Below are 19,213 nucleotides of genomic sequence, written 5' to 3' on the forward strand. Positions count from 1 at the left end.
CAAATGGAAAGTCATCACTGCGGTGTGCTGAAATCCTGGAGGAAATCTCTGCGCTTTGTCCCTTACACCTTCCATTTCAAGTAAGAGATTTATTTCCAGCCACCCACCCAAACGTTGTTCCAGGCAACCAACACCAAATTTAGATGGTGCGGTTATTATTGTTGAATAAAGTAATAGCACATGGAGGGGTTTTTGCCCACACAAATACTCTTATTCCTAATACAAAACCAACTACTTTTTTTTTTTTTTTTTTTTTTTAAAGCACAAGCGCGGCAGGGGCGGGGAGCGGGTGTCAGGTGGGGAACTCGAGGAGTGGGTCTGCAAGGGAAAGAAGCGGGGACAACGCAACAGCTGCGAAAGGTTTTCTCCTCACCTCGGCGCTGACTTGCTGGACGAGTGGACACTCCTGCCAGGTCTCACCCTCCTCCTGCAGAGGCTGCACGGGAGAGAGCGACGCTGAGGCGGGTCGGCCCGCGGGGAGCCCCCGCCGCGCTCCGGCGGCCACGGCACGGCACGGCAGGGCACGGCACGGGGCCCGCTGCGGGAAGCCCGTCCCGCCCGCCGCCGCCCCCGGGGCCGCGCCCGTCCCGTCCCGTCCCGTCCGTCCCGTCCCGCCGCAGCCCTCGGTCGGAAATGAAACACCTCCGCGGGGTCCCCCGCCCCCGTGCTCCGGCCCCGGAGCCCCGCGGAGAGGAGGAGCCTGCCTTAAAGTCGTAAGGGCCGGCCGGCTGCGGGGCGGCCCCGCCGGGGCTTCCGCGCCTCCCCCAGTGCGGGCGCAGGCGGCAGGACACGGCACGGCACGGCACGGCACGGCACGGCACGGCACGGCACGGCTCTCCGCGCCCGGGAGGAGCAGGGCCCGGCCCGGGGAGGGGGACCCGCCGGGGGCGCTGCCCGCCCCGCCGCAGCTCTCGCCGGCCCGTCCCAGCCCCTGCGGCCCGCAGAGACCCGCTGCCGTGAAGCCTCCGGCTGTGGCAGGCGCTGTCCCGTTAACGCTCCTACACCCTCTGAGCGGCTTCGCAGAGGGCGGCACGGCCTGGCTGCGGCTGCTTCCAGGGAAGTACCGCTGCCGCCCAAGCGCCGCAAGATCTCCCCCAGTGCTTGCTTGACATCTGAAGGATCCAGCTATTAAATTACCTCGGAGGGTCTGAAACGCATCTTAAAAGCAAGAACCAAAGCAGCTTTTTACCCCTATTACAGCACAGCAAGCCCTTTACCGAGGCCTCCGTTAAATGCTTTATTTGTTCAACGGGAGGCTGCAGGCAGGTGACCCAATTCAGGCGCGGGCCTTCTGCATCTGCCTGTGCCCCGCGAAGCGCATCTTCAAACGCCGCCACGACCAGAGAGGCCCAAGTAATGTCAGCCACGCAAAATTCGAACACTATAAATTCTTCGGTCAGGATTTTAAGTGCTTCATATGTAGCATTTAAAATGAGACAATAAAAGATACGACTGCATCACACTTGGTATAGTAAAAATAATGCTAGTAAGGTATTTTCACTATTTCAAAAATAATTGATACTCTGTGCTATAGATGACAATCCCCCGAAAGCTTCAAACGAAAGATCTGTGCTCTTGTAAAAAGAGTAAGGCTCATTAAAGCATGTATTTGAGCAAACCCTCCCACATACAAAACTGCACGCACTTCGCAAACAGATGTAAGTAAATAAGGGTAGGTCCAATTAGTGCATACTAAATCTTGACAGTATCCCTTTATCATGTAAAAACAAAGGAGAAAACCTCTCTCCTACCCTTTTTTTTTACTGCCACAACATCCTTCTTTCAAGATCAAAAGCTTCAGATCAAAGCCAAGATCAAACTCAATGCTTTAAATAGAAGCAACTTCACTACGAAGCATTACACAAAGAAGAACTTCTTAATAAAGATATCACAGTAGAAAAATTTACTATAGATTTTTATTTCACACTCACAACAGGTCTACTTGAAACTGGTATCAACAACATATTTTCATTTTGTACAGCCACAACAGATCGTCTACTAAATGGTAATTCTCTAAGCTCCTGTAAATTGACTCTTGAACTGTGTGCATTTGAAATGAAGAAGCACAGAGCATTGTTCAAAGAGAATGAACAAGAATATAAACAAAAATTTACTTTAACAGCAAACACACACTAATGCAACTACCTAAACAATATTCTGCTCAATCAGTTAACAGATTAGATTGTGCATTCCCACAGAAGAAGTTATGGGAAATGCGGGGTCATAGCAACAATGAAACAATTTATACTTTAAATCCTTTAAAGAACTAACTGCCACTCCGGTCAAATGCTTGGAGAAAGCTAGGGAAAAAAAGTTAGATGACACATTGCCTTTCAGCCCTGCAGACCCTGAGACCAATATGGGATGGAAATCCCTGAATATGCAAACACATTGGGTGTTAAAACTCAGAGGTAGCTCCCGTTTTCCTGTTAGTAGCTGCACAGCAGTGAAGGAAACTCAACTGGAATTGTTGCTGAGTTTTTATAATGGTAATATACCTTGCGGAGCCAACACCTGGGGGCCCCTGGTGCTGGCTGCTGTGCAAATCATAACTTGAACGCTCATCTGCTCTAAGATGACTGCGCTGTAACATGGGGTAAGAGCCAACAGGACTTACAGACAGCCTGCCGAGGAAAGCAAGCAGTGAGGAGAACAGGGTGGGCCTAACAAGCGGTGGTCACAGCACAGCAGCTGTTAGTCAACTGTTAGTTCCACTTAAGTGATGGTTTGGTAAGATTTAGCTCATGACCAGACTGGGAAGTTTTGCTGGGAAAACTGGGAGTGGAAGAGATGGCAGGGAAAAGGGGCGGGGGGGCAGGGAAAAGGGGCGGGGGGGGGGGGGGGGAGCGGGAAGAGGAAAAGAGCAGGGGAGAGAGAAAAGATGTTTTTAACAACATTTTGTCTCCTACTGTATTCTTCCATACTCCAAAAGGAAGGAGCTAGCTTACACTAGATAAAATGGTGATGGCACACCCAATTTAAAGAGAGAACGACTGCATCACCCTCCATCAACAGTCCTGTTTGTTGTCCATGTAACACCAACTGCCATACTTTAATCCCTTCACAACAGACATTAAGAGATCAGCCCATCCTCCACATCCTTCTTGACTTAGGAAGACTTCCTTCCAGAGATTGCTAATGGCACTGTCCTATGTAACACTTGGATCGGGAACAAGCATTTAAACATGTCAAAGCATGCTAGGATCCTTCATTCCTGCAGCAGCAGGATTAAACATAACCGAGTTTTGAAACAGAGGGGAGGAGGCAGCACTTTCTACCAGCTGGGCGAAGACAGGCCCAGTATCCTGGTATATAACTGAGGCAATGATTTACACCAGCTATTCTTCAGCTCAGACCAGATCCCACGCATACAATGAACTTTCAGAACTGTACACAGCCTAGAAAACAATAGCATATTTGTGCAACGGACAGCTGTTTCATTTTAAATTGAAACAGAAACTGGTTTATAATTGGTCAGGCTGTGATGGCCACTAATGGTATTTCATAACTCAATGAAAACTTAAAATCATGCACTTTTCCTTTGCGTAAGTTGTCTATAACTTCAGCTGGTCTGTGCTACTCTAATGCTAAAACACTCAACATTGATACAGTAAGCAGGCTGTTTTATCTAAGGTGAACACTGAATCAGTGCCGGTTTGTTGGCTTGCCAGCAGTCCTCAGATACTGGAAGGCAAAAAGAAAAAACTGAAAACAGAGAAATAAAAATATTTGCTATATTTCAGAAATTTCAGAATTTCAGAAAAGCTTCTGCAAAGCAGAGGAAATTGATATCTAATGCAGTCAAGTCATCTTTCACCCTTTCATTTCTAGCGATTTTATTTTCCTCTCAATTATGGAATTTTACACCATGTATACACACCCACATCTATATATTCAGATCTAAGAGGACATCAGCAAGTGCACAGAAAATTCTTAAGATTTTACCATCATGTCATGTTTTCTCCTAGAGGATGTAGCTAATTTCAGTGGTCTACAAATTGCCTTTTTGTACCTTCTTACACCCTCCCATGTAACATAAAACTAAAAAAGGACTCCCCTCTAGTTTTGTTCTATGGTACTAGAGTGATACTGCCTACTTTTTAAGGCTGATGCCATCATCTCTGTGACATCAGTAAAGGATAACTAAAGGGACTACGATAAAATGCAAACACCTGTTTTCCTACTACACAGAAAATTTACAGGAAAAAAAGAACACTAGTTAAAAGTTGGGAAATTAACTTACCTGTAAACTGAGAATACAATGTACCCTCAGAGCAGTCTGACCTGAAAACTGCTTCAGCAGAAAAGACCTGGCTTCCAATCACTTGTAAAAACATTCAGAAAATGAAAATCCAGGAAAGTATTTTATCCAGTAGCTCACAGGGTGATTAACGACAGCTTGAAACATTTGACTGTATTCCCCAAGGGTGACAACTGCAAGGATTTTAAAACACTACTGTTATCAGAATTTGGTAGAGAGATTAAAGGAGGCAGTGGGCTACAACTGAAAATGGCAAGATGACTGGTGCATCTGCATTGCAAGAAGCAGTATATCAGTGGCAGATCAAAATTACTAAAAAAGAAATCCAGTCCAGAATGAGCTCTTGTAAGAACAGCAAGTCCTTCAACTGATTTTGTGCAGTTTTCATGGGGACAGCTTTATTCACTGAAATGGAAAGTTGTTCTGACATCATCCATATTTTGGGAAAGATGGTCATTTATACTGATACCATAAATCCAAATGTTCAGATTCCTCCAGGAGTCTCTGTGATAGTGTAAACATGCTCTTTTCAGATCAGCATGCTGTGTCTTACATTCTTCAACGTAACACCCCTACAGAGACATTATGTTCAAGTCAGACTTGCCCTTCCTGAAAATATCTGGACCACCAAGAAACAGTAACTTTTAGGATGTACTTTCAGGTCATTGCAACATGACTCTCACATACTGTGGCAGGAATATTTTTTCTCAAAGTGGTAATGCAAATACATCCTTCCTATCTGTATTAGCAACCCTGCTTTGTGGGGAAAGTTCCTAGGTAAAGATGAATCACTGTAGCCACCCATTTAGTTCAAGATCAGATTCCTAATCTGACAAAGTATCTCTGACTACAAGACCACAGGATCTCTAAATAATATGCTTTTTACTTATTGCTGAATAATAGTATGTAACATAGAATGATATATAACCATATTGCATTATATTATCTATATTATAGTATTTTTAGAGTATGCTAAAATGCTTATTTTTTTCTCTCCTGATTTCACCAGGTGCTTTCACTACTCTACAGGCGCCTCCCTGGAGCAACTGGAAAAGCAGATTCTTGTTTTGATATTTAGGCCTTTGTGCTTGAGAAGTATTCGCACGTGCTGCAACCTTTCAACACAATCCAGATTGCAAAGTACTGCACCTTCCTCCACCAGCAGCAAGAGAATATTTAAAAGACATAACACTTTTCAATACAATCATGTATGGAAATAAACCCTCAGATTTTGGGTTGGCCTAGCACTCTGTTCATTTAAAAGTAATTCGAATCCAGACATTTTGAACCCGGAGGACAAAAAAAGGGCTCAAGTTTCTTTGACATAATAGAACCCTCTATAAAACTCAGTCTGGCTCCATGCAACACCAGCATCCTGGTAGGCAGTGGATAGGTGCTGGCTGGCAAACCACACAGGACTTTGAAAGTCCTTTGTTGTGTTTTTTGTTAGTTTGGTTGTTTGGGTGGTTTTTTTTTATATTTACAGAGAAAAAAAAGTCTGAAGATGGATACTGGACAGTCCTGCACCACTGATGTGACAAGCAGTGTTTCTCTTACAGTACAGAGACTCAAAGAAAATGAGGCAGACCTTATTTCTTGTTGAAGAAATAAAATATATCTTTCAGAGGTACCGACCTCTGTCTTACCGATCCCTTGAAGCAATCAACAATCCTGCCAACAGCTCTAGCAAAGAAACATATTCAAGGCAAAAGTCTGTTAGCCCTCTGGCCATGAAATACTGCTAGCCCATATGCTAAGGATAACAACCATAAACTGAACCATGACTTTTACTGCTCACTTTTGTATTGACCAATAGCTTTGTCAGCCAATAGACTTTTCAAACCTGTCTCTCTCCAGACATCTTCATCTTGGCATTTAAGTTTCACAGTGGGCTTAGAAGGGAGTAGACAGAACAGTTAAAAGCATCCTGGAAAAACATCCCTTTCTTATGGAGATGAAAAGAGTTTTAGATGAATCACTTATTTCCTCCATGATTAAACAGGTGATCATCATCTACATCTTCAGTCTGACTATGATGCACTGCTAAATGAAAAGGGGATGGCTAAAGGTAATATAAACCAGGGAAGGTATTGACATCGTTCATGTCAGCTTCTGTGGAAGACAGTGAACTGTTGGAGAGGGAAAGACGACCATTACACAAATTTTGTTACTATCTGCTCTTTAGAAGTACTTCCGTAGCTCAGTGTTTTTGCGTGACATGTGAAAAAAGCATTGGGCTCAAAAGCAAGACCTTCCAACTCTAGCCAGCTGGAAACACAACAGCAGGTTCTGAACCCTCGGGATCACTTTGAGTTTCTGACTGGACCACTGCATGAATCGGCATGTCACAGTTGTTTGGGTCAGCATTACAGAGGGGTACACAGACTTCAGATACATGGTATGTGTTTATACACAGGCATGAAATACCTTTTTCCACATATTCACTCCTTCCAATCCCAGTATGTCTTTCTAAAAGCATAGAAAACTGAGAAATTTTCCAGGAAGTAAAATGTGTGTTTCTTTTAAAAACCCTAGACCACTGGGGAGGGAAGGTGGCAACTTGTTCCCATCACAAAAAATTTTTACCTCTGCTGCATGCCCAACTCTCTATCCTTCTGCACTAAAAAAAAATCAAATATTATTTCCTAAAGCAACATTTGACTTCTCATTATTTCATATCCTGTGTCCAATGCACTAAAACTACTTAAAAGGGACTCCAAACTGGAGAGATTTCAGCCATTTCGAAGGATACTCTTTCCTAATTAATATAGAAAAGCTCATTTCTTGCGAGGTTGTACAAAATGGGGTTTATAACCATAGGACTTTATGGATTGCTTCCATTTGGGAAAGAAAACAGTGGGCAGGTTAAAAAATAATTGGTTGCTAATTTCTGTGCTTTTCTTTGGATGTTTCTACAAGCAGTGGATTAAAAAATCAGTGTTTACTGCTATGCAAGCCAGCCGTGTCCTTATTAGGCAAGCCTCAGTTCCAACTTTTCTGTGTACAAGAGGCCCCATACTCCCTGTCTTTGCTGTTTCCACTCCTTACACATGTAGGTGGGAGAGTGGGAGCTTGGGAATGTGAACTTGATCCAGCATTGATCAGCCAGGCAGCAAACTGTTATTGTTCTTTAGATACCAAACATAACTCCTTTCTAGTAGAGATAAGCTCAACCATCCTGCACATAACTCAGCTTTTGTGCTCAGCAATGCAATTAACAGGATAAGGGAATGAAAATGACTACTTGAGATTTATTAAACTTAAAAGAGATTGTAATGAACAAATGTGTGGAATCCAGTCCACAGTTATTTCAGAAACTGAAGATATGTTTCAAAGGCACTTCAACTTCTTGAACAACCTATTAGTCTTCATGAAGATTTACTATACTACTACTACTCTACCTGTAAGCTGGATGCATAAAATACTGAGAGGTAGCCTGAAGAAAAACAGAAAGACATTTGTGAAAATCTGTCTTTTGTCTGGAAAGGTAAGCCAGTTTTTAGCAGGTCGTTAAACTAAACCCAGTGAAGTATTCTCCTCAGCCTTAATGCAGACTCACAGTCCCAGCTGAGAATCTCAAAAGCATTTTTTTCTGAAATATTCAACTAATGGCTAAATTAAGACTCCTAAAATTCTTTTTAAAGCTTCACTTTTAGAAGTTAGAATGAGTCAGTGAAAGCCAATCCTTTCAAATATAATATTTAAAAATGAACATCTACATTCAACCTAGACATCAAGTTACTCAGTGCTATGTGGGTGTCTAACCTGAGGCAGCATGGTTTCCAATTTTAGAATTGTGATCATGCAGAAATTCCTAACAATGCTATTCTGATCTTGAATGTCTGTGGTTTTCTCCTAAGATCAGCAATCACATGCAATGCAGAAGAAACTTACCCCAAATCCTCCAAAACTATAATACTCCTCTAAGCCATGCCTGAACTTGAAGAACTTCAAAATAAATTTGGGTCCTTGCGGACATTTAATGATGTATCATTTTATGTAAGTGATTTTCTTGAATTTCTGAACTGTTCAATAAGCAAAAATATACCACTACTGTGTCTCATTTAGCAGTATCTTAAGTATAATTTATAGGAAGGGCTACACAAATTACCAGGCCATTTTACTCCAATAACCTTCTTTAGATCAACACAGGATCTATTTAAATAATAACAGACCTTATAGTGTATTTTATAATTTGCTACAAATGAAGTTAACAAATTCTCCATATACTATGGTGTCTCTAGAAAGACTTTCAGATGGATAGTCTTTATCTAAAACGTCTTTCAAAGAGTTAACAACACAGAGAGAAAGTCTGTGCAATCTGTCTTGATTTGTTTCTCTTCATGATTCTTCTGACATTTATGTGCAGTGCAGTACTATACACATTGCTTGATTACATTGGTATATTTTCCAAAATCTCATCTTCTCTTCCAAGAAAATGGGATGCAATGTTGTCAGTACTACTACTAATTTCAGAAAAAACACAGCACTAATAATTCATTTTCAAAAACTTTTTTCTTATTGTGCTTGTTATCATTAAAGACAACAATAATCCATTTATATTGTTGACCTATGCTCATTTAAATTTTTAAAGACTCGCGAAATATTTTTCCATCTTTCAGACTGCAAGCTTGCTAATACTACAACAAATACCATTTTTCTTGAGGGAAAATACCTATTCTTCAAAGTATGCTTTTCAGGTAATAAATACCTTTCTTAAACCAGCAGATACACTTTCTTCATATTATTTCTCAGATATGAACTCAATAGAATTCAACTATTAAATCAGTTATATTCTCTGCATTGATGTTAAAATACACACAAAAGTCTACATGTTCAGATAAAAAAACAACGAAGGGTAAGTAGCAAACTTCAGTATTTGAGCAGCAGCATATTATTCTTGTGTCTAATACTTAATACCAACTTTGCAATTAATCTAACAGAGTTACTGTTAAATTTACTTAATAAAGTAAGAAAATTATACCTCTTCATACCTCCCTCTCATTTTTTTTCCCCAAAACACAAGCTTGAGTAAGATTTTCCTACTTAACAGGTCATTTGCACTGCCAATGCCTAAAAATTTACTGTACACTTCAACAAACAAGGATTTCCGTTGTTTACTCTCTGCGTGGTGCCATCCACTAATATGCAGGTATTATGTACATCCAGACAGAAAAATTTCAAGATAAGGTAGGACTAGCAATTACAAGAAATATTAAGTGTTAACATAACATAATATTAATTTAACATAAATTAAGTGAAGACTTCAGTTATACTCTGACCCAATTAGAGTGATTCTTCTGCTGGAAAAATTTTCTAGTACCCTCTGTAAAACTTGGGTGAACAACTGCTAAAGATAATTCAGAAATTTAGTAAGAGGACTCTTAAAAAAGACTTGAATGTGACTGTTAGTAAGAGACCATAACTGCTACCCTGTGATGCATTCTCTCCCTTCATCTGTATTTTTGTCTTAATAAAAGGAAACAGGAAATCTATAAAACTTGTAACTAGGGAGAAAGCCAGGAACGTTCTCAACAAACTGTTCTATCAGAAATCATATTAAGTACTTTAGCTGCTGCTGTAACATCCTCCTAAAATTTATGAAACCATAGAAATGTTACTTGCATTGATTCAGAACCCTTTACAAATTATATTTCAGTTCAAATTTTTTTAATAATTATCCTGTGAGTTTCCTTTCCAATCTATTTCTTCTTCAAGTAGCACAATCCCAGAGCCAGTCATATACAAACAAAACCAAAAATTCTATGAATAAATGAATATTCTCCACTGGAAGATTTCCTTTAACTGTGTACTTCCAGAAATGTAGATTATTTATACATAATATTAGTAGACAGAGCTTAAACTACTCCTTTCCCACAGTAACAAGAAGCAGTACAGAGAGGAAAAAATAAGAATTATTTTTAAATAGCAAAATTCCTAGTATTGTAACAGGAGGCTGTACTCCAACGTTCATTCAGAATAAGAAAGCATGGAGTAGCATTCTTGCAATAAACAGTATGAACTGTACATACCCTGACATACCTGTCGGCAGTACTTACTTTAATCAGGAAATACTGTTTAAGGTAGAGCAGTGGATAAGAATTAAGCTTTAACAGAAGGATAAAGTAGCAAAAGGGACTAGGAGAGGGAGACAGCAGTGCTATCACCTCTTGCAATTTTTTCATAATTTTGAGGGGATGTTTGGTGTGTTTATCCTAGTGCCTGCAATTATGTGATCACGTAAGACTTGTAGAGTACACTGTTATATTTGTTGGAAACTAAAAATCATGAAAGAGTAGGCCAACTACCCTTTTTTTTTCTTTTCTTTTTTTTTTCTCCCTTTCTTTTTTAACAGTAAGAATGAACCTGGAGAAGATTCTTTTCCTAACACAAGTTAACAAATGAAATACACAGCAAGGAACATTCAAGATAGCAAGTTTACCAGTAAATAATAGTATGTTATGAAACAATGCAGTTTCAGAGGCAAAAGAAAAGGTGGTGAAACTGGAATGAGTTAAAAAATACATGTAGGGGTTCGTGAGATGCAGAGACTAATGTTTATTGGTCTACTCAATTAAGAGTGTTACAACAGTTCAAAATGGGGAAAGACTCAGCATTTTTTAAAAAAGTTTAATTATCTAGGGTAGAATAAGATATTCAGGTGAGAATAACTGGGCAATATAACAGAAAGACAAGTCTGTGCAGAAATGAGACAATCTTCCTCAAGAAACATAAGGTCTTTCAGTCTATAATTAAACATTACATAGACTGAAAGACACAATAGAAACTGTACATAAGAGAACAAATCATCAGCAGTAGGGATGAAGTGGACTTAAATGATTTCATAGGTGTTTTCTAGCTTTAGATCCTGTTTTGTTCCTCTGATTCTACTCCTTGCCAGCTTCACTCATTGAGTAAAGTTAGTGATGTTAAGTCATCACTGCTTGCACATGATGAAAAGTTGCTATAATGAAGATTACTTGATTTGATAAAATATATTTTCAGCAACACAATATGCTCCACCCTATTTAACACCACCATGACATGTTCCCAGAGAAAAATCCTCATGAAAGCTTGTATTTCAGAAATGCTTGCTTTTTATCTCTTCTGTTCCTTTTTGTTTTGTTTGTGAGAAAACCTTCCTGCACAGCAAGCCTGAAGACAACCACTGTGCTGTGGCACTCTTCCATGTAAGAAAGAATTGGCCAGGCATTACCACACACCCTTTTCATAACATTAACCTTTACAAAGATGCCATGGAAAAACCCACAGTAACTATAAAATACAAAAATTCTCATATGGGATAGATATAAAGGAACCACATTCTAACTCAATTTTCAGAATAGACAGCATGATGTGTATTTCCCAGTCCCATTACTTAAGACAGTCTCTCCAGTAAGGAAGCTTCCTTTCCAAATGCAGTGAAGTCTCAGAGAGTATTTGTAAATTTGAAATGTTTAAATTATCAGTCAAGTCATTTCTCATACATATGCACTAAAGCACTAAGAAATACCTCTAAGAGTAGCTGCTGCAGAATGAAGAGTGACTAACTGTCATGTTACAGGACTCCATTTACTATGTCCGTAAAATAAGAGTGGTAAAAGTTGCTGATTTCTATGTAGGGCACAGGGTGCTGCTTCTCTGCCTTTGGGACATCTTTGGATTCACCAGCTGCTTTTCAGTTGCTCCAGAACTCAAGAAAGGCAGTCAGCTGCAGCGGACACTGTCCCTCACACTGCTCACACTGCCTGACTGGCTGGCTCCGCTGTATGACTTTGCCCAAAGGAACTGACAGAAACCTTCCTCTACACACACCCTAGCCCACTCACCTGGCGACACATGAGAGAGAGTAGGTCTGTTCTGTGGCGTTCCTGGGTTGCTATTTATGATGCAAGTAGTTCACCTGCATGTAAGAAAGTGGTCTACGTGCCTTCACACAGATTCGTTGTACTAGCCAAGTCAATAGCTTGCTGAAATAAAGATAATCTAAATACTTTTAAAGGGGGTTTCAGTATCAGCTCCTGTACAGCACACGAGTACATTTATACTTCTCTAGTCAGTAAATACAGTCATATTTAGATTATAGATACAAACATATTGAGAGCTCCTAAGCAACCTCTACAGTCTTAGTCAGGAATAAGGGCTCCCCAAAGGACTTAATAAAGCAAAAAGGAAATAAAGTTTCCTATTCACTGAATTACAACAACTCCAGTTCTTTCAATAAAATGGAAATTAGCTCCCTAAGGCAACAAGGGTAAATCAGCAAAACTGTTCTTGAGGGAAGAGGTCAGCATGCTGAAGCTCAGAAGCAGAATACTAAATCAGCACCATTCCTGCTCACGTTGTTTCTACAGAACAGCCAAACTACCAGGGAAATCTCTAGTCTTTAAGAAAATTCACAATGATCTATCAACAAGCCACTTGGGTGTGGAAATATTTTTGATACATGTTTTGCTTACACAATCAATAGATACTTGCAGGGCATAATGAAACTATTCACTGTTCATTCTGATCAACTTATGGTAGTCAGGAAAACAGAGTTCAGTTTTCATCAGAATCAAAACAATTTTCAATGTTTTTGTCTGCTCCCATCTACCTTATTTGTGATTTTTAGAGTTGATTGTGGGACACTAATAAGGCACATCCTTAAAGAGATATGTGTAAGTATGATGCCAGAAAACTCTTCCATCTCAGACAGACAGTTCAGCATCTTACAACTACAGCTGTGCAACACCAATTACTCCCCTATGCCAGCTGTTCTACAATGTATTGAATTTTTTATCAGGCACAAAACCTTGTTCAAAACATAGCATAAAATCAAGGCCGCTTTTCAAGCAATGACTGAACATCAAGATGCATAATGATATTTACTGTCCTGTCCTTTTCTCTCTTCCAATTAAAGCTAATTATAGTTTCAGCAATTTTATAGAAAAAAACCCAAACTCCACCTTGATTTTGTAGTGTCTTCAAATATTAGTCTTTGAACATTTTGATTTCAGGATAAAACTTCCCAAGGAACCTTGTACAGCATGCAGAGAACAATGGACATGCACACCTCTAAAGCTGTCAAGGGAAGAGCTCAACCACAGTGTCTGGGTACAGCTCAAGTTCAGTGACCACTGCTTACTCTGTTGAGCTCTGCACCTATTTTGACAATTCTACCTGCAACTATACTAACTCCTCAGAGCCTCAGCCATGCTGTCTCAGTACTTTCACTTTAGCCCATGCGAACCAGTACTTACTCTAACTCTTCAAAGCGTGGTGGTTTTTTTAGATGCTAATGCAAACTGGAAACAAATGCAAGCACTGTGTAAGCACTAGGGTCTGTACTGAGAACATCTTTACTGGCGACATGGACAGTGAGATCAAGTGCACCTTCAACAAGTTTGCCGACAACACCAAGCTGTGTGGTGCAGTCAACATGCTGGAGGGAAGCGGTGCCATTCAGAGGACCCTTGGCAGGCTGGGGAGCTGGGCCCATGCAAACCTCATGAAGTTGAACAAGGCCAAGTGCAAGGTCCTGCACCTGCGCTGCACCAGTCCCCAGAACCAATATGGCCTGGGCAGAGAATGGATTGGGAGCAGCCCTGAGGAGAAGGCCCTGGGGATGCTGGTGATGAAAAGTTCAACACGAGCTGGCAACACGCGCTTGCAGCCCAGAAAGCCAACCGTATCCTGGGCTGCATCAAAAGAAGTGTGGCCAGCAGGTCGAGGGAGGTGATTCTGCCCCTCTACTCTGCACTGGTGAGACCCCTCCTGGAGCACTGCGTTCAGGTCTGGGGTCCCCAACATAAGAAGGACATGGGCCTGTTGCAACAAGTCCAGAAAGAAGTGGGCCATGAAGATGATCAGAGGCTGGAGCACCTCTCCTATGAGACAGGCTGAGAGAGTTGGCGTTGCTCAGCCTGGAGAAGAGAAGGCTCTGGGCAGACCTTACAGTATACTTGCAGGGGGCTTATAAGAAAGATGGGGACAGACTTTTCAGTAGGGCCTGTAGTGACAGGGCAGGGGGTAACGGCTTTAAACTGGAAGAGGGTGGGTTTAGATTAGATATTAGGAGGAAATTGTTCACTGTGAGGGTGGTGAGGCACTGGCACGGGTTGCCCAGAGAAGCTGTGGCTGCCCCATCCCTGGAAGTGTTCAAGGCCAGGCTGGATGGGGCTTTGGGCAACCTGGTCTAGTGGCTCATGTCCATGGCAGGGGGCTTGGAACTACATGATCTTTAAGGTCCCTTCCAACCCAAACTATTCTATGATTCTATACATCCCAAGCAACCTAGGGGATGCCAAATTAGGGGAAATCAGTTAGAAATTGAGCCCCAAGTATATAATAATAACTTCATTTGTGTCAAAGTGTTTTTCAGGACAATTTATACAGAGGTATCTTTCATCAGTTAATGTCAATTTTCAACCAAAACATATAATTGCAGCCTCCACATAGCACAGACACAACTAAGCATTTTCACTTCACAGAATTTAAAACGTTCATATGAAAACTTTTACTATTAAAAGCAGAAAATAGTGCTCAGTCTCAACTGCAACAAAGCTGGAACACCAATGTAACATGTTACCCATGCAGCAGATTCATGAGCAAGTCACAATATTCACAAAATATCTACAAATAATTTAACATTTAATTACTGCTGTCAGTATGGCTTTCCAGTAATTCACATACTGACAACTGTGAACAACGCTGCTTACATTTAGTAGAGTCCACCACTATATTGTAAAGCATACTTCCATGTGACTACAGTATTAATAAGCAATAGAATAAGTTTTGTAAGATTTGCCCTTTTACAGGTTTGTTGAGACAATGGTAGAAGCAAAAACCTGCAAACAATAAAAGCTAAACCCATATAAAGATGTGGAAAACAGCCATCGTCAAAACTGTTTATTTAAAACCATACCATTTATAAGGTCAGGTAGTTATTTAAATAACATATAATGTAGCAAGAAATACAAGACTGCAGAAGGAACTGGGAACTAGTAGTTTGCATTTACCTTTGGTATTCCGGGAGTGTCAAGCCAATTCTGGATGATACTTTCTACAGTTAACCCAGATCTTAAAAATAAATAAAAAATTTAAAAATAAATTAGAAGGCACACAAAAACCCACCAATTTTTCCACATAAAAATTAACCCTTTAGAAGCTGAACAAAACCCTGAATTCCAAGTACTGGTTGTACTGCAGTGGTACTACATTCTTGGGTTTTTTTAATGAATTATACCATCAGAGGTGATATAAGCAAATCAAAGACAGATTACGTTTTGTGTGCTTAAAACTCAAATGATAAATTCAGTGCTTATGAGGATTGACAAAGAAAGTGTAAGACAGTAACATGCATTTATGAAACATGTAAAGTATGAACAGATGCCCCACTTATTGAGTGCATCTTTGTTTCTTTACAGAAAAAAAAATCAACCCCCAAGTAAATTTAGCTGCAGACATTCATACCCAATATTTTATTTCAGAAGCAGCTTAAATGTAAATATAAAATACTAAAGAAAATGAAACTAAATACAACTTCCTTAAACTTTTTGTTCTTAAAAGGCACTGGTGGTTATTAATCCTCAAAGTCACCAAGTATCTAATAGATGTTAGTTTCATCTTTTATGCACTTTCTTTATATCCTGATAATATTCACAGTAAAGTCACAGAATAGTCTGCAGCCCCAACAAAAGGAACAGTTTTTCATGATCAAGATGTGTGGGACTGAAATAACTACAGGCATAAGTATTTGCAAATTCAGTTCTATTTCCTCTTTCACTTTGTAAGCAACTTCTGTTGCATTTACTTCAACTCTGGTTGAAGTCTTCCCTACTTGCAGGGAAGCCAATTAAAAAAAAAATTTTTTTAAGAAGTCACACTGTCCTTGCAGGATGCCAGTACTGAAAAAAGGAACTTGACGGTAAACGTTCTAAGAAGTGGAACAGATGTGCATGGTAATGCCTCGGGAAGACTCATTCTAATACTTGTAGCTACCTTCACATGTGTAATCTAGACCCATAACCAAACCAGCATTCATGGAAAGAACACCCATTTCAAAGCTCTGAAACAGGAAGGTAAGCAACCCAATACAATTTTTATTTGAATTACGTAAAATAGAAGTTGCCTTTCTTCCCCCCAACCCCTGACAAATTTGTACTCAAAAGTCTGACCCTAAAGGAGGTTGATTTATGGACTGTACCAGTGACTAAGAAGGATTTTTAATGAATACATCAGTCATTTTTACTGAACGATTTTTAAACACCTTTAAATATTACCTTTCACTATGCCAACGGGAGAGAGATCAATCACTGTTATGTCAGACATGCAAATGGGAAAACTAAGGCTTAGAGATCTTACGGAGTCTCCAAAGTATATGTTAGTGGATGACCGTGGAACACAGAGTAAAAATTTCTGTGTTTATTGATCATAGTTATTACATTTACTTAACTTACTTTAGTTTTATTTGGAATGACCAGTGATTTAAATTACTAATATTAACAGATGTACCAACAGCACTTTTCCAGACATGGCTTACATCCCGAGTTAGATATTCTTATCCTTGTTGAATCCATGATGAAAAATCTACCCTCCATCTCCAAGCAGAACTATGTGCTAGCATTCCTTTGAGGTAGAATTAACAGCTACAACCTCTACTCTACAACACTGTGGTGGGAGATCTGCCATCCCTACTTACACTGAGCAGTATTCTGGAGGAAGCCTATTAGTGAGCAGGTCTACCTAAGAGAAAAAAATGCTGCCAATGTGAGTTAGGGGTGGGAGAATCTGATCAAAATAGAGTCAGGCTTCTTACTGAGCAATTGTTCAAAAGTGTATGCAAGAAACAAGTAATCCATTCAATAAGCTTGTCCAACATACATAGGGATTTTGTAACAAAGACAAAAAACAGACTCCAAGTGCCTTAAATATAAGAAAGTCTTGCCTTACAGTGGTGCCTTATGTCATTCAGCTACTAAGATATGCTTGCATACACAGGCTATAGCATCATACTGAAAATTAGAAGAAGCTACAAATTAAACAAAAAGAACATTCAAATTACAATGACAATAAAGTAATTTATACATGCTTTCATTTTCTATTAATAGTTTTCTTCAGCTTTTGATCAGTTACATCTTGTAGTGCAGGACAAGGAGCCCTCATGCAGAAACAGCTCTGGTCTGTTTGTTGCTGGTAATGTATTACAATAGCTCAGGTAATTTATGTCTAAACTTCACTTCAACAGTGTCTTTATAAGAAAGAGATGACATACCAGCCTGGCTGAGATGACTTTAAAAGTCCCAGAAGGAAGAACAATTCCCATAGAGACAAAGAAAACTTCCTAATCACTAAATGTGAAGTGTCAGAGCACTTCCTGTAACATTACGAGATCACAGACTATCACAGACAAACAAAAATTTCCCTCTGATCATCTTGTTCAAATGATTGCAGCAGTCAAACAGAAGCATTTCTACATGGCCAGGATTATGAATTTTCAGGAAACGCTGCATGTCTGATCACTATATATATATAAATATGTGTGTGTGTATATATATATATATATGTAACTGAACATGTATGTCAAGTTTGTAATGTGTTCTACATGCAAATGAATTACTAAGCATCCAGATTTGGTCAGCTCTTAGTAACACCTTGTTATTTGTGCAAAGTTATTATATTTAGAGCATTTGATTGCTGTATTTTTCAGGCTTATATTTAGCTTCACCGTACCACAGTGCTCTAAAAATTGGTGTCTATTCTAAGTTAGTTAGCTGAGTCCATTCCACAGGGAATGTAGAGAAAGGGTATTTCCCAACAGTAAGCCAATTCACCTCCTCAGGATGACTTTTTTCTGGAGTTCTTATTTCTTGTCTGTTTACTACAGGAAAGCACATACAGGACTAACTGAAAACCCGACACACAAATTTTGCATAGTCAAGGGTAGACCAGGTGGATCATTCCATTTATTCTGCCTCAAGCAGAATAATCAGAGTAACATTTTTTTTGTTATTGCATCAATCAAAACCAATACATCTCAGTGTTCCAATGCTAGCAGCTAGGAAAAAACACCCTTGCTTGTGCATTTAATTTGTTTTACTTAGGGATAAGAACCACAGTCTTACAATTCCAGTTTGTCCTTCCCTACCCCTGCCCCCTGAAACTAAACTTTAAGTGTGAGATTTCCTCAGAAAAGAAAAAAAATCTATGCAAATAACCTATGCTACATTTGCTGTGTATAGCCTTTTTTTAATATACCCTCTATTTCTTTTAAAGCCAACAACAGGTCATTTCAAAACACTGGCTTTGAAATGGGCTTAGGCCAGTGAAGGGAATTGCACTGTTTTGACACCATACTAATTCAGGCAGAAACACCACTAGTAAGTTGCTCATCTTCTCTAAAAATGCTGAAATTTTTCTCAAAGGCAAAGACAAAACACTACTATTTCTTTGCCTGCAGCACCCTCAGTTTCAGGTAAACACCGGTCATGTGCCTATATGTAGTCCTCTTTGTACTTGCACACACCTTTTTTTTCTTTTTTCTTTCCAACTTAAGACATTCTTGTTGGCACCCATCAAAAAAAGCAATTTGTTTTAGCAGTTGACAGCCACTCCCTCTTTCCCCCCCAGTCTATTAGTAATATGCAGGCTATCGCAAAGATAGACTGACTGTGTTGAGAGTCAATAGGGAACTGTGAAGTCCTTGGAAAGGTTTCCACGAACTTATTGGTCTTCAGATCAAGTCCCCAAAATAGATCACAAACAGACTGCTATTTCAAAATAAATGTCCTAGAGAAAGGACACAGGGCCTGATATTTCTAGGGGCTGCAGTTCAGTAAAGCATCCATATTCAGAAATGCACTCTCCACCTGCTCATGTTGCAATTAAGCAGCTGTAAGGACTTAAATCTGGTGTGTGTGTGTGTGTGTTTTCCTGAATGGCCTTCTGCTTAAGGCACTGTATTGGACTGTG

The 19,213-nt window shown here is 39.9% G+C and overlaps 1 protein-coding gene across 10 annotated transcripts in view; it reads right to left on the reverse strand.

Moving 5' to 3' along the window:
* The window catches only part of AOPEP (aminopeptidase O (putative)), a 205,405-nt gene that overhangs the window by 79,637 nt on the left and 106,555 nt on the right, over positions 1 to 19,213 (reverse strand). For 8 of the 10 annotated variants that reach the window (XR_008819389.1, XM_056324321.1, XM_056324318.1 and 5 more), the window contains 2 exons: positions 15,262 to 15,322; positions 374 to 436 (listed from right to left, as the gene is read on the reverse strand). Coding sequence is in view for 9 of the 10 variants with exons in the window: in XM_056324321.1 (XP_056180296.1) it covers positions 374 to 436; positions 15,262 to 15,322 (124 nt within the window). In the remaining variant the exon portion in view is untranslated. Of the gene's footprint in view, positions 1 to 373; positions 437 to 2,837; positions 3,685 to 15,261; positions 15,323 to 19,213 lie in introns of those variants that run through there. The other 2 variants (XM_056324327.1, XM_056324322.1) reach the window with 2 other exon arrangements.

The sequence above is a fragment of the Falco biarmicus genome, chromosome Z (assembly GCF_023638135.1).
Source record: "Falco biarmicus isolate bFalBia1 chromosome Z, bFalBia1.pri, whole genome shotgun sequence".
Classification (NCBI taxonomy): Eukaryota; Metazoa; Chordata; class Aves; order Falconiformes; family Falconidae; genus Falco; species Falco biarmicus.